We start from the raw sequence: 13,336 nt of genomic DNA, 5'->3' as shown, positions 1-13,336 counted from the left end.
AAAAAAAAAAAAAAAAAAAAAACACTAAACCCTGGGGGGCTTCCACCTTCCACTAATAACATTAGTCCACGAAGAGCAGTGTCCACTGATAACCACTATCTTCTCCCATTCAACCATCATTTTATCCATTGTAGCAACTAGCCCTTAATGCCATACATTGAACAGTATTCTTCCATGTGTCACAGTATCAAAAGCTTTCTTAAAATTAAAGTATAAAATTGACCAGTGTACCACTTTGATCAATTTTTACTGGTTTTATTTTGAAAAATGGTGGATTTTGCTAAAAAGTTGTGGATAAATTGTAAAGCTTACCAAGGATTTAAGTTAGTTTCAACTTAACTTTCCATTATATTTCACCAATTAGTGTCAAGCACACTTTCAGATGTATCATTAGCCTTTTATACTAATTCTTATAAATTTCAGACAATGCTGGCTATACTTCTATTTAATTAAGTTTTCAATGTACATATTATCATGGTCATTGCCTACTGTGATGATCATGGTAAATTTATGACAATATCTGATGTAATGCAATTCCATAACCACCTTGCATTAATAAGCATAAGCTAAACAGCACAGCACATGATAATTGTGTCCATCTTTATACTATAATCGTTATGTCAAAATTATGCTATTTATACTTACATCATTGCATTAATCAAAAGATGAAACACTACAAACTCTTAAACTTATAAAAAATATTTATTATCATTCTATAAAAATTTTACTAAATACTAGTTTGAAAGAATCTAGTATCACATGTCAGCATCTGCAAAGTGACAGCTGGTTGAATTCAAAGTGAAAATGGAAGTGTGAAGACTGTGGCTTGGGGAAGAGAGGAGGGGATGCACATGATTACCCTTGTTAAATTTTTGTTTATTTGTTTAAAAAAAATTAGTTCGATAAAATTTAATCAAGAATAACCCATAGCATTTCATTAAGAATAATCCATGTAATAACACTACACATCCAAGTACAAAACAATTACACTACAAAATATCCAACTTGCATTATGTGGATCAAGGAAAAAAATAGTAGAAAGAACTGCCAATGAGATATGGGCAAATTTAACAAGAGGCAAAAAATGGAGAAAATAAAATCAAGAGACAAAGGATATAATGGTGAAATGAACAATTGCAGAAAGCAGTGAAAAAGAAAATCAAGTAACATTTGGGATGGCAGAACATAAACAGCAGAAAACTGGAAATATAAAAAAAAAGTAAAAGGAAAACAAATCTGCAATCAAAGAAAAATTATGGTTAGGATTAGCATTAGCATTAGTAGAGGCATATGATGCAAGAAAGTAAGCTTATTCAGCATCAGCCAAAAAAAAAAAAAAAAACACACACCACTCCCATTTCACCCCTCCGTTCGTTCGAAATACCTGTCCAGTTGAGCTTTAAATTTGTTTAGGCTATCAACCTCAACAACAAGTGATGGAAGTCGGTTCCACCAACCAACCACCCGCTGGCCAAAGGCAAATTTCCGCACATCTATCTGACATCCGTCCTTCCTCAATTTGAATTTATGCCCTCTGAGGTGATTATTCTGAGCAATATGAAGAATCCCATTGGCATTGTTATATAATAAAATTTCAGAATGGAAGTACCATGGTGGGGATTGCATAAAAAGATGATAGGGTTACTCTAATGAACTGCAAAATGTGGGAAATGAAAGAGATGGGCTCCAAGTGGTAAGTGAAAAAGGTCAAGAGAATAGCATCAGAAATACGGCAACAGACCATGAATACCATGTGATTAGAAAAGCATTCTACAGCACCGCTTTTTTTTTTTTTTTATATAAAGCAATATGTTAAATGCTGAACCTTTTAGATGTGCTATGCAGGCAAGCCTACTTCTCTTTTGGCAATAATCCAGGTAACCCCTGTGTTTTTCTATGGACTAAATTTAGTAATATAAGCAATTACTACAATTGCTACCTAATTGGAATTGCATTTGGCCACACAGCACCTGCTAAGAAGTTGAGACTGTTTCACAATAAAAGAAAAATCCCCACCATCACTCGTGATGAATGCTGGCATACTGGAATGTGAAAACTGTAGAAATATCAGACTAGACAACAAAACAAAGGGATTATGAGAATTGATAATATCCAATTTGGGTTTACACAAACATAGAACGATGTATGCTATTTATGGGCCATATTTAATCGGATATCACATTTTTGAGGGGTGGAGTAAAAAAGAGTTGGGGTAAGACAGGTGAAAGCTGATTACATGAATGCAATAAGCAAAGGGAGCTATAAATGAAAGAAGGGAGTTCTCATAAGTGAATACAAAGAAGAGATTAAATAAAATAAGTCTTAACTGCAGTGGAAGGCCCATACAAAGCCCAGTGGAAATGGCTTAAGATGAATTAAACACTTTCCAACAATATTTACAGTTGAAAGCAAACTCAAATCTCTCAGGAATTTTAGAGTTAGCTTGATTTAAAATAAATAATAGAGGAGCTAAGAGAAGCATTCGTTAGAACATGCTACAGTAGTTAAAGGATGGCAAGGTATGCCAATCTTTAACCTTGCTTGAAATCCTGTATGCTCTAAGTAAGGTTGGCATACAGAGTTTCAAGCAATTCTGTCAACTTCTGAATTCTTGAAGTTATTCCAAGTAAAAAGATATGATATCAACAGGAGCGATTCTCAATGGTTATGGAACGGTTTGAGAAGTAACACATTCAAATGATTGCATGAGGCATGGATGCAAGCATGCACATGAGTAGCAGGTGTGCACTATCAAACAGTGCAATCAGATTCTGTGCACGAGTCTGGAGAACATTAAACAATAAAGGATTTATCTGTACCACGTTCTACAAATTCAACATCTTGAACTTGTAGTAACTGGTTGAATTCAGCCTTTGGTTAGCTATACACCCATTTGTATCACTACATTGTAGTCACACTCAAATCAACAGCACCAGAAACTCCCATTTATGGGTATATAGGAAGTAACTTCTAAATTAGTTTTTTTGAAAATGTTGGGTGTCCTTAGTAACCAGACAAGTGGACTGTATACCTAGTCAAAACATAGCAGGTAATATTTATAACAGATTTTGCAAAATGCCCACCAACTGATGAGGAGCCAATAAGCTCAGAAATGGTGCCGTATGGGTGGTGGTATCTGCTGGGAATAAGTAACCATAGTGTTCTCCTATGGTGAAGTGTTATTTATTTGAGGTAATGCAATATCATGGTAATTTGTTGTGAAGGTATTCATAATATGAGATATACCGAAATGCTGCCAATTCATAACTACTTAAGTAGTTGGCTACGTACAGAAATTATGCTATTGCACTAACTTGTATGTAAATTAACTTCTTTTGTAAACTGAGGCTCTAGCCCTAAATTATGCTGTAAAATAAATGAAGTGTCATATGGAGCAGGCTTTAAATTGAATAAAATCACATTTTTAGTTTTTACCAACAAAATAATTCTTCAAATGGTCACCTAACACATTCACTGCTGCTTTAATGCAAATATGTTGCTTTAGATTTCAATACACTTGGAGGGGGAACCACCCTAATTTTAGAACCTTTTCTTCCAAGTTCACAGAATAAAAACTGGATATTTCTGTCAAGCAACCTTTCACTAGAGGCTGATTAATTCAGTCATAGTGGAGGTCTCATTTTAGGAAGGATACAGAGCTGCTGGAAGAGGCACAAAGAAGAGCAATGAGATTGATGAGAGGAACAAAGGATGCTCTTAGCAAGAAAGGCTTAAGTTCTGCAAATTGCAGTGCCTGGAAACTAGGCACATGTGAGATAATCTGATAATCCAATAAAAGGATCTGAGGTAATCCAATAAGGCCTTGAATGGGTTGAGCAAGCTCAATGCTGATGGGATTCTTCCTCTTGCTCAGATTAAAAATCTGAGGGGGCATAGATTCAAACTGAGGAAAGATTGAGGTAGAATAAATGTGAGGAAATTTTCCTTTATCCAGCAGGTAGTTGACTGTAGGAACGAGCTTCCATCCACTGTTGTGCAGTGGATAGTTTATATGAATTCAAGAAAGAACTAAACTAAGTCCAGGGTCTCATACCTGGTGAGTATGGGTTTGGTACACCCAGGGTCCTGAGCTGGATAACAAACATCATTCTTCTTTCTTGGTGATTCCCTTCTACTTATGACTCTTGTTCTCTCTCTCTCTCTCTCTCTCTCTCTCTCTCTATGGGTAACTCAGGAATTTTTTTTTTTTTTTTTTTTTTTTGTTTGGTGCAGCAAAGCCTCAGGCTTCCTTGCACCATATAGCTAATGATAACAATAACTATTAGAAGGAATAGATAGGCAGAATGGAGAATTTTTTTTTTTGGCTGATGCTGTATAAGCTTGCTTTCTTGCATCATTTGCCACTATTGATACTAATACTAAAACGCACACTTCAATTTCATGCAGCGGTGCTTATAATGCATGCTTCAGTTTCGTGGCAGCGGTACAGGCTAATAACAGTATGCAATTGGTGTCCAACTGCATACATTCACTGACATGTTTGGGTTTTTGATTTGTATTTTGCTCACTGACAGGTCTAATACTGACAGTCTAAAAAAAGTAACGAGTTTTGTTTGAAAATAATAAAGCACACAAACCTAAGTTAGTATAATTATGTTTATTTCTGAATTGGAAATATGTGCATAATGGAGTCAGATATTTTTAGGTATTTTCTATCCACTTCTTCAGCGACAGCTTTCTTTGCAATATCACCATCAACAAAAGGTCACTTCAGTCACAAGAACAGTGAACAAGTTGTGACTGAAGTAACATTTTGTGAGTGTTAATGCAAAGAAAATTGTCACTTAAGAAGTGGTAAGAAAATACTAGAAACATGGAATTTTCTTACTTGAACTAAGAAACACCATTCAAAGCTTAGACCTAAACTAATGGGACTTTTGGCAGAGAAATCACAAAGAATTTTAGGCAAGCCAAGGCAGATGAGAAATCTCTGGCAAAGAAAAACCGCAAAGACTTTGCTACTAATGTAAACACTAGAAGGAAAGGGATGAATCACATTGGTCCACTTGATATTGATGGTTCAACTGTTGATGTTCTTGCTCAGATTGCTGACAAACTGAATAAGTATTTTGCAACTACATTCACACATGATGACTTCTTTAGGGAAGTGGATGGGAGAATTTTATCAAGCTCTAAAAGGGCACAAAAAAGATTTTTTAATAACTGAGAGGAAGTGGAAGAGAAACTGAAGCTAACCATAAGAAAGGCACCTGGGTGGATCGAATTATCCAATTATATTAAGGAAGGCTTATGAAAGCATATTTGGATTAAGGGGAAGTCCCATGGACTGGTTATGTGCAATTGTATCCCCAATTCACAAAAGGAGATCAAAGGGTGATACAGGTAATTATAAACCTCTTGGCTTAACTTCTGTTCCATGGAAAATAATGATGGAGCCACTGGTAAAAGAAGTAATGCAGGACCATCTAGACAGGACTGCAGACAAGATTTCCTGCTAGTAGGGATAAGGAAGTGACTATCCCATTGTATAAGGCAATGGTTGCATCATCATGAGTACTGTACAGAGGTATAGAAGCCTCATTTTAGGAAGTAGAACTACTGGAATGGTGAACACCCCTTTGTTCCCCTCAACAGATTGGTGAGAGGAACAAAGCGGTGTTCTTTCTATGAAAGGCTTCGGTTCTGCAAACTGCAGTATCTGGAGCCTAGGCCCCTGAAAGGTGATCTGATTAAGGTGTTTAAGGCTTTGAATGGCTTAAGAGTGGAAGTGGACAGCTTAAATAAATTCAAGGAAGAACTAGACAAACTACTGGAGGGAATGGATAAGTGAAATGGGAGTGGTTTTTTTTTTTTTTTTTTTTGCCTCATGTTACATAAGCTTGGTTTCTTGCATCATTTGCCACTACTAATAAATGCAAATGTTTGATTCCATTATGTACATATTTCCAATTCAGAAATAGCATTAGAGGCATATGATGCTAGAAAGCAAGCATGGGTAGCATCAGCAAAAAAAAAAAAAAAAAAAAAAACATTTCACACATCCATTCCCTCTAAACATTTGTCCAGTTCCTCCTTGAATTTATTTAAGCCATCAACTTCCACAATGACAAATGGAAGTTTGTTCCAGCAATATCAACAATCTGCTGGCTAAAGGCAAATATACATGTCTGGAGGCCTCATTTCAAGAAGGATGTAGAGCTGCTGGAACGAATACAGAGAAGGGCAACAAGTTAGTGAATGGAACGAAGGGTTGCTCTTACGAAGAAAGGCTTAAGTTTTGCAAATTACAGTGTCTGGAGACTAGGCACCAGCGAGGTGATCTGATAGAGGTGTATAAAGCCTTGAATGGTTTGAGCATGCTCAATGCTGATGGGATACTGCCTCTTGCTCAGAATAATCACCTGAGAGGGCATAAATTCAAATTGAGGAAAGACAGATGTAGGATAGATGTGCGGAAATTTGCCTTTAGCCAGCGGGTAGTTGGTTGGTGGAACAGACTTCCATCCCTTGCTGTGGAAGTTGATAGCCTAAATAAATTTAAGGCTCAGCTGGACAGGTATTTCGAATGAACAGAGGGGTGAAGTGGAAGGGGTTTTTTTTTTTTTTTTTGGCTGATGCTGCATAAGCTTGCTTTCTTGCATCATATGCCTCTACTAATGCTAATGCTAAGAATTGATACTTCTCAACCCATTCAAGGCCTTATACACCTCAATCAGTTCACCTTACAGGTGCCTAGCAGATAGTGAAATTTGCAGACTTTGAGCCTTTCTTAGTAACATCACCCCTTTGTTCTCCTCACCTATATCTTGTTGCCCTTCTCTGTACTTGCTCAAGCAACTTTACATCTTTCCTAAAATGAGACCTCCAGACCTGTATGCAGTACTCAAGGCATGGCCTGACCATTGCCTTATAAAAAGGGATAATCATCCCCCTTTTCCCTACTAGCAAAATTCCTGTATATCATTGACAATACCCCATGACCTGCTCTGGCAGCCTATCTGTACTGCTCAGAAAACTTCATATCTGACTGCACAATTACTCTAAGGTCGTTTTCATTTTCTACCATCCTAAGTGTAGTACCACACAGTTGGTACATTTCTCTGGGGTTACTTCTACCCATATGCAGTACTTTGCATTAGTCAATGTTAAACTTCAGTTGCCACTTCTCAGCCCATTTTCCTAACTTATCTAGATCCAGTTGGAGTAGCATACTGTCTTTACTGTTGTTAACAACCCTGTCAACCTTTGTATCATCTGCAAACTTGGACATTAAACCTAATATACCTTCATCAATATCATTGATAAATATACAAAACAACAATGGGCCCAACACCAAACCCTGGGGAACTCCACTAATAACATTTGTCCACGAAGAGCAATGTCCATTGATTACCACACTCTTGTCTCCCACTCAACCATCCCTTTATCCATTGTAGCAACTTACCCTTACTGCTCCAATTTGTACAGCAGTCTTCCATGTGCAACAGTGTCAAAAGCTTCCTTGAAATCCAAGTACTGTATATGATATCAAAATTATTTTTTGCATCCAGTTCCTTTGTAACCACATCATAATATCCAATCAAATTGGTCAGACAAGACTTTAACTTAACAAACCCATGCTGTGTCTGAATTATTGCCACAATCATGTCTGGATGATCCTGCAATGCAACTTTAACCAGTGACGCCATTATTTTCCCCGGAACAGAAGTTAAACTAACTGATCTGAAATTACTTGTAGTAGCAGTAGTAGTAGTGACATGTGATGCAAGAAAGCAAGTGTATGAGCTTATGCAGCATCAGCCAAAAAAAAAAAAAAAAAACACAAATTCCTTGTCCCTCCAAATCCTGTCCAGTTCCTCCTTAAATTTATTTAACCTATCAACTTCTACAACGACAGATGGAAGTTTGTTCCAGCAATTAACCACCTGCTGGCTAAAGGCAAATTTCTGCACATCTATTCTACATCTGTCTTTTCTTAATTTGAATTTATGCCCCCTTAGGTTCGTAATCCGAACAAGTGGAAGGATCCCATCAGAATTCAGCATGCTCAAACTATTCAAGGCTGTTATACGCCTCAATCAGATCTCCGCACAGGTGCCTAGTTTCCGGCCACTGCAATTTGCAGAACTTAAGCCTCTCTTGGTAAGAGGATCCCTTCATTTCCCTCACCAATCTTGTTGCCCTTCTCTGTACACGCTCAAGCAAATCTACATCCTTCCTAAAATGAGGCCTCCAGACCTATACACAGTACTCAAGGCGTGGCCTGATCATTGCCTTAAACAGAGAGACAATCACCTCCTCCTCCTCCTCCTAAACTGTGTCATCCTTAGCCCTCCTTTGTGAATTGGCGATAGATTTGCTCATCTCAAAAACATAATTAAACCAATGCAGGTTTGAGTGCTTTATTATCTTCAAACAACACAGTTTACTTACATACCATGCTGCTCAAAGAATACTTTTGAGTGAATTTTATTTTCAAAAATTAACTTAAAACGTGTGGTGTTAATATAAAAACGGATTTTTTCACAGTCTCGTCCAGAAAAGATACAAAACAAAGGTAGTATCAAAAAATAAACAAATTTTGAATTATTTCTTGCCAATTTTAAAAATTACTATGTGGGTTCACTCCAGCAGGTAGAAGAATAGCAATTTTTCAAGCATTCAGATAGAGGTTAAAAATTCAGTCTGGAATGAAGCCTTTCCAAACAAGTGCTAAACATCCTTATTGATGTGGCAGTCAAACCAGGAAAACACAAGCTTTGATTAAATTTGCAATGGGTGTGCCACTGATCCCAAAGAACTTATGGTTTTGACTTTTGCCCTGTATCATTCATTACATTAAAAGAGGGAAAAACACCAATAAAAAAAAATTAGTTCTGTTAATGTGGGTGCACAAAATACAATGTCCATTCATTTGAGGGTGGCAATTTCTAATATTAGCTTAGGATTTTGGTGTTTGTAGGCACTAGGCACCTTTAATCCGAAATGTGCAAAAAAAAAAGGGGGGAGGAATGTTTCTTCTCATTTTAACAGTTTGACTGCAAATCACATCAATTAATGTGACTCACGTTTCAACTATAATAAATGCTAAACCAACTCAATTGATGACCATCACTTTGATCCTCCTAGTTTCGAGAACAGTAGCTAGATAGCATATGCATGTTGAATTGAAGCTCCTATTGTGCACGTTTTCTCAGCTCGTTTTTCATTAGTCAAAAGTGAAAAGAATGAAACTTTTTTTTTTTTTGTTTTTTTTTTAATTTTTCCCTTCCTTTGTAGGCCCTAAAAATTTTGTAGACCCTGGGCACTGCCTATGGTGCCTAATGGGAAATTCAGCCCTGATTACTTATGTTGCAATTGCAAGAGCCAAATAATTTTTTGGATTACCAACAGGCACACACGTTATCAGTGACGAAATTAGAAAGGAAATGCCTTCTTAGAAATTCTTGTTTGAAAATGACTTGGTCATTTAGCTTCTAAAATTATTAAACCAAAAGAGTTTATGCGAGGGTTACAGTTAATTATTTTTGCACTTAAAGTGACTAAGACTACAATGTCTGTAAACTGCATGTAGTGTTCAGTCAGTTTGTCCTTTTGCTGGATATAATGTCAGAATATTTAGAAAATACAACTCTGTGAGAGTGACAGAATAAAAAGAAAACAACAGCAGAGGGTAAATGACAGAAGTGGTTCCAGCTGAAAATAAAATCCAAAATGTAGAAGTCCATAATAATTTAACTCTTGAATTGACTGAGAAGTAAATTCCATATAAGGATAAAAAATTAATTTAGAGAAATGAGAGTGAAAGAAATATCAATAAAAACCAATTATTAATGGTAAGGTGTCTTGGAAACAAATGAGAAGAATGCAGGGATTCAGAATCGACAAGTCGGTGGGACACTAGTGGAAGTCCGGGATTACTTCAAATATTATAAATAGGTTTTGCAATATTGGTTCTCAATGTTTCCTAATATATATATATATATTTTTTTATTATATATATATTTTTTTCGTGTTCTGAAAATGTTCTGTTATCAATGTCTCTTTATCTAACAGGAAAGAAGGGTGAGAGGGAAGGATTAGGTTAACATCTCCAGAGTCTGATATCAAAATTAAACTCGTTAGAATGACATACATAACATAAAAACACCTTGGAGCTCAGACCTAATTAATTTTCTTCGAAAATAAGTGACATATCATCCTTTCGTAAACCACACAAAAGCATTACAAACCATTACCAGCTGGCAACTACATCCAGGTTTAAAAATATATTACGACCTGTACGCAGGAGAGAAGAGAATAATCATAAATTCTGAAATTATAACTAGAAATGAAATATTTTACTTACGGTTCAGAATGGCGAATTCCAGGAAACAAAAACAGAAAAGAATGACAGAAAATAAAACGAAACAATTGCGTTAAATAAAAAATTATGCTACAACTGCCCAGCTGAAAACATTCTCTTTCAGGAATGACGAAACGCTAACCGTAAAAGAATGACAGATGACAAAGTCGTGGTTCATTACTTTTCCGGTAGGTAGTCTGACTGATTAAAAGGAATTTTTGGCAAATTTTGGCAATTAAGGGTTGGAGAAAAAGAACGTGATATATACGTCTCCAAAATTTGTTACATTAAAAATCTATAGGAAGATGTAAATTTAAGGAATTAGACAAACAACTGAGATGGAATTAAAAATACAGCTGATAAAGATGATTTTTTTCCCTACAGGGTACCCCCAAATACAAAAGAGTGTTCGAAGCTATTAGCACGCTAGTAAAGTGGTCCTCAGACGAGAGGACATTTCAAGCGAAGTACAGTATGGTAATAGAATACATACATCATATGACGAAAAGTATTCCGACGCCCCTCCGAGAATATTGTGCACTGTGCGAGAAGGACCCCACACGTGCATAGCTCAGACATACCAATATGCACTGAGATAACTGTGCATTAGGAACACTCCCAACTGTACCTTCATGCTAGGAGTCTGCCGCTACTGCCACCACGTAGGTACCTATATAAGAGCAGAATCTGGCACTCAGCAATCAGAATACCGGTCTTTTGCATAAAGAACGTACTAGAAAAATGACTTAAGCAAGTTTCAGTGGGATGGTGATCATGGGCCCGTTCAGTGGTGGTCGACATCTTAGACACGACTTCAGCGTTTCCGTATCGCTTTGTCTCGTCAAAAGAATACAATACATTGTACAGTTGAGCATACATGATTCAGTATAGCAATTAACCATCCAGAACGGGGGAAATATGATCCATTTCAATGCACGCGGTGCATCAGCATGGTTAGACAACCACAAGTGATGGCTTACTTGAGTAATCCTTATGACAGCTCATCAGAGGCAACTGCACCCACAGTGGACAAGGGAACAGTCAGTTGATCTAGATCATCTGACTGCTCTCTTCTTTTTTTTTTTGGTCTGGTCCAAAAAAGTTTTTTTTTTTTTTTTGTCTGTTCCAAAAAAGTTTTTTTTTTTTTTTTGTCTGGTCCAAAAAAGTTTTTTTTTTTTTGTCTGGTCCAATGAATCGTATTAACAACTTTCCAATGCATCTTATAAAGCATGCTAAACATGTAGTTCTCAATCCTCACTACACAAAGCGGAAAATAATGATTTGGGGCATGTTGAATGGGGAACCCTGGGTCTCCGGACGTATACCAATCAGCGTTTTACTAGAAGTTTCACATGCAATTCATCATTTTTGTCGAGATGTACCCGCTTCCGACGACCATATTTCCGGAGCACTTAAACACTGCAGGACTCCAATCAGTGGCGTATCGAGGTATCATCATCATGGCGACCAGGTCCTTGTATCATTGTTAGAGGGGGCATGGTGATTAGTCTTTAAAGTTTTTTTAGAACATCCCCTGTGTTCTTTTTCTTTAATTTCAAATTTTTGGTTAAGTGGGGCATATGCCCTCTCTGCCCACCCCTGAATACGATCCTGACTCCAATGGTGATAGGCTGGTTCAGCCAGAATTCCAACAAGTTCTCCATCCTCCCATAGACGATAAAATGACGAAATCACAGACTGTAACTGTGCTGGACTACTATGGCTTTACACTCCTAATAGTCTACGCGGGTAGCACAGTGGTATCGTCACCGTCCTCCCCACACCGGGTGAAAAAGGCCTGGGTTCGAATCCCGTCGATGATGTGAGGAACTTTAATGGGCTTTTTTCACTCCGTGGCTGAGTTAGTTGGTCTCAGGCGTAGATAGCAAGGTTTTTCTCCCCAGTAACTGGGGTTTTTTTCGTCCAGCAAACAGGCAAATCAACCATAGAACATCCCCAATTTACAGACACAAATACGGGTTAATGTATTTAATTACGGGCAACCCTAAAATAATAATTTGATTTGATTTTTTTTTTACACTCCTAATAGTTTTTTTACACTCCTAATAATCCAGAATTGATGTGTAATTAGCGTGAAATGCTAAACTGTGTGTGACATAGCAATGGTCAAACAGGACTGGTTTGCCGACAATAAAGAAAAGAAAAGAAATATAGAAAAGTTGTTTTCGCAGATTCAAATCCTGTATGGTAACTCAATACCTGTGAAACAAACTGAAATTCAACGAAAGGATAGAATTCATGGGACACCTGGTTCCTGGACAACGAGAAGCTGTCACCCTTTGTCTAGTGCACGAACCCACCACTTTATTATTATTATTATTATTATTATTATTATTATTATTATTATTATTATTATTATTATTATTATTGTTATTATTATTATTATTAGCCATATGGTGCAAGGAAAGCCTGGGGTTTATGCTGCAACTGCTTGTAGAATGTTTAAACTTTATAGGTCTGTCCGGGAACTTACAAGTATCCTCCCCCGTACCAGGCGGAAAAGCCCGTATTCGAATCCCATCAATGACGCAAGGAAATTTTATCGGCTTTTTCACTCCGTGGCTGAATTAGTCGGTCTCGGGCCTCAACCTAGATTATAAACTGTTGCTTGAAATAGTTGTCAATTTGTCCATCCCTTTCATCAGATCTAAATACACCGGAAAAATGATATTTAGCATTGAGATTAGTTGAGGCATATCATGCAAGTAAGCAAGCTTATAGAGAAAAAGCCATTAAAAAAAAGCTTCCCATTTCACCTATCTAGTCACTCTAAATGTTTGTCAGTGTTAAATTTATTTAAGCTATCAACTTCTACAACAACAGATGAAAGTCTTATCCAGCAATCAATTACCCGCTGGCTAAAGTGACATTCCTGCACATCTATTCTACAAGTGTCTTTCCTCAAGTTGAATTTATATCCCCCCTCAGGTTCTTAATCTGAGCAAGCGGATATAACCCATCAGCATTGCGCCGCTCAAATCATTCAAG

General features: G+C 37.0%; 1 protein-coding gene across 1 annotated transcript in view; it reads right to left on the bottom strand.

Annotated features, from left to right (window-relative positions):
- Window positions 1–10,895, bottom strand: part of LOC150079868 (uncharacterized) — a 33,173-nt gene extending 22,278 nt beyond the window's left edge. Inside the window, exons 1-2 of the mRNA XM_090383262.1 lie at window positions 10,821–10,895; window positions 10,331–10,464 (exon numbers count right to left, since the gene is read on the bottom strand). Of these exons, the coding sequence (XP_090239388.1) occupies window positions 10,331–10,464; window positions 10,821–10,895 (209 nt within the window). The remainder of the gene's footprint in view (window positions 1–10,330; window positions 10,465–10,820) is intronic.
- Between the last annotated feature and the right edge of the window lie 2,441 nt (window positions 10,896–13,336).

Source organism: Mastigoproctus giganteus, chromosome 10 (genome assembly GCF_048544385.1).
Source record: "Mastigoproctus giganteus isolate SK-2022 chromosome 10, ASM4854438v1, whole genome shotgun sequence".
NCBI classification, from domain to species: Eukaryota; Metazoa; Arthropoda; class Arachnida; order Uropygi; family Thelyphonidae; genus Mastigoproctus; species Mastigoproctus giganteus.
The sequence above is the reverse complement of the archived record's forward strand: the minus strand, read 5'-3'. Positions and strand labels throughout refer to the sequence as shown.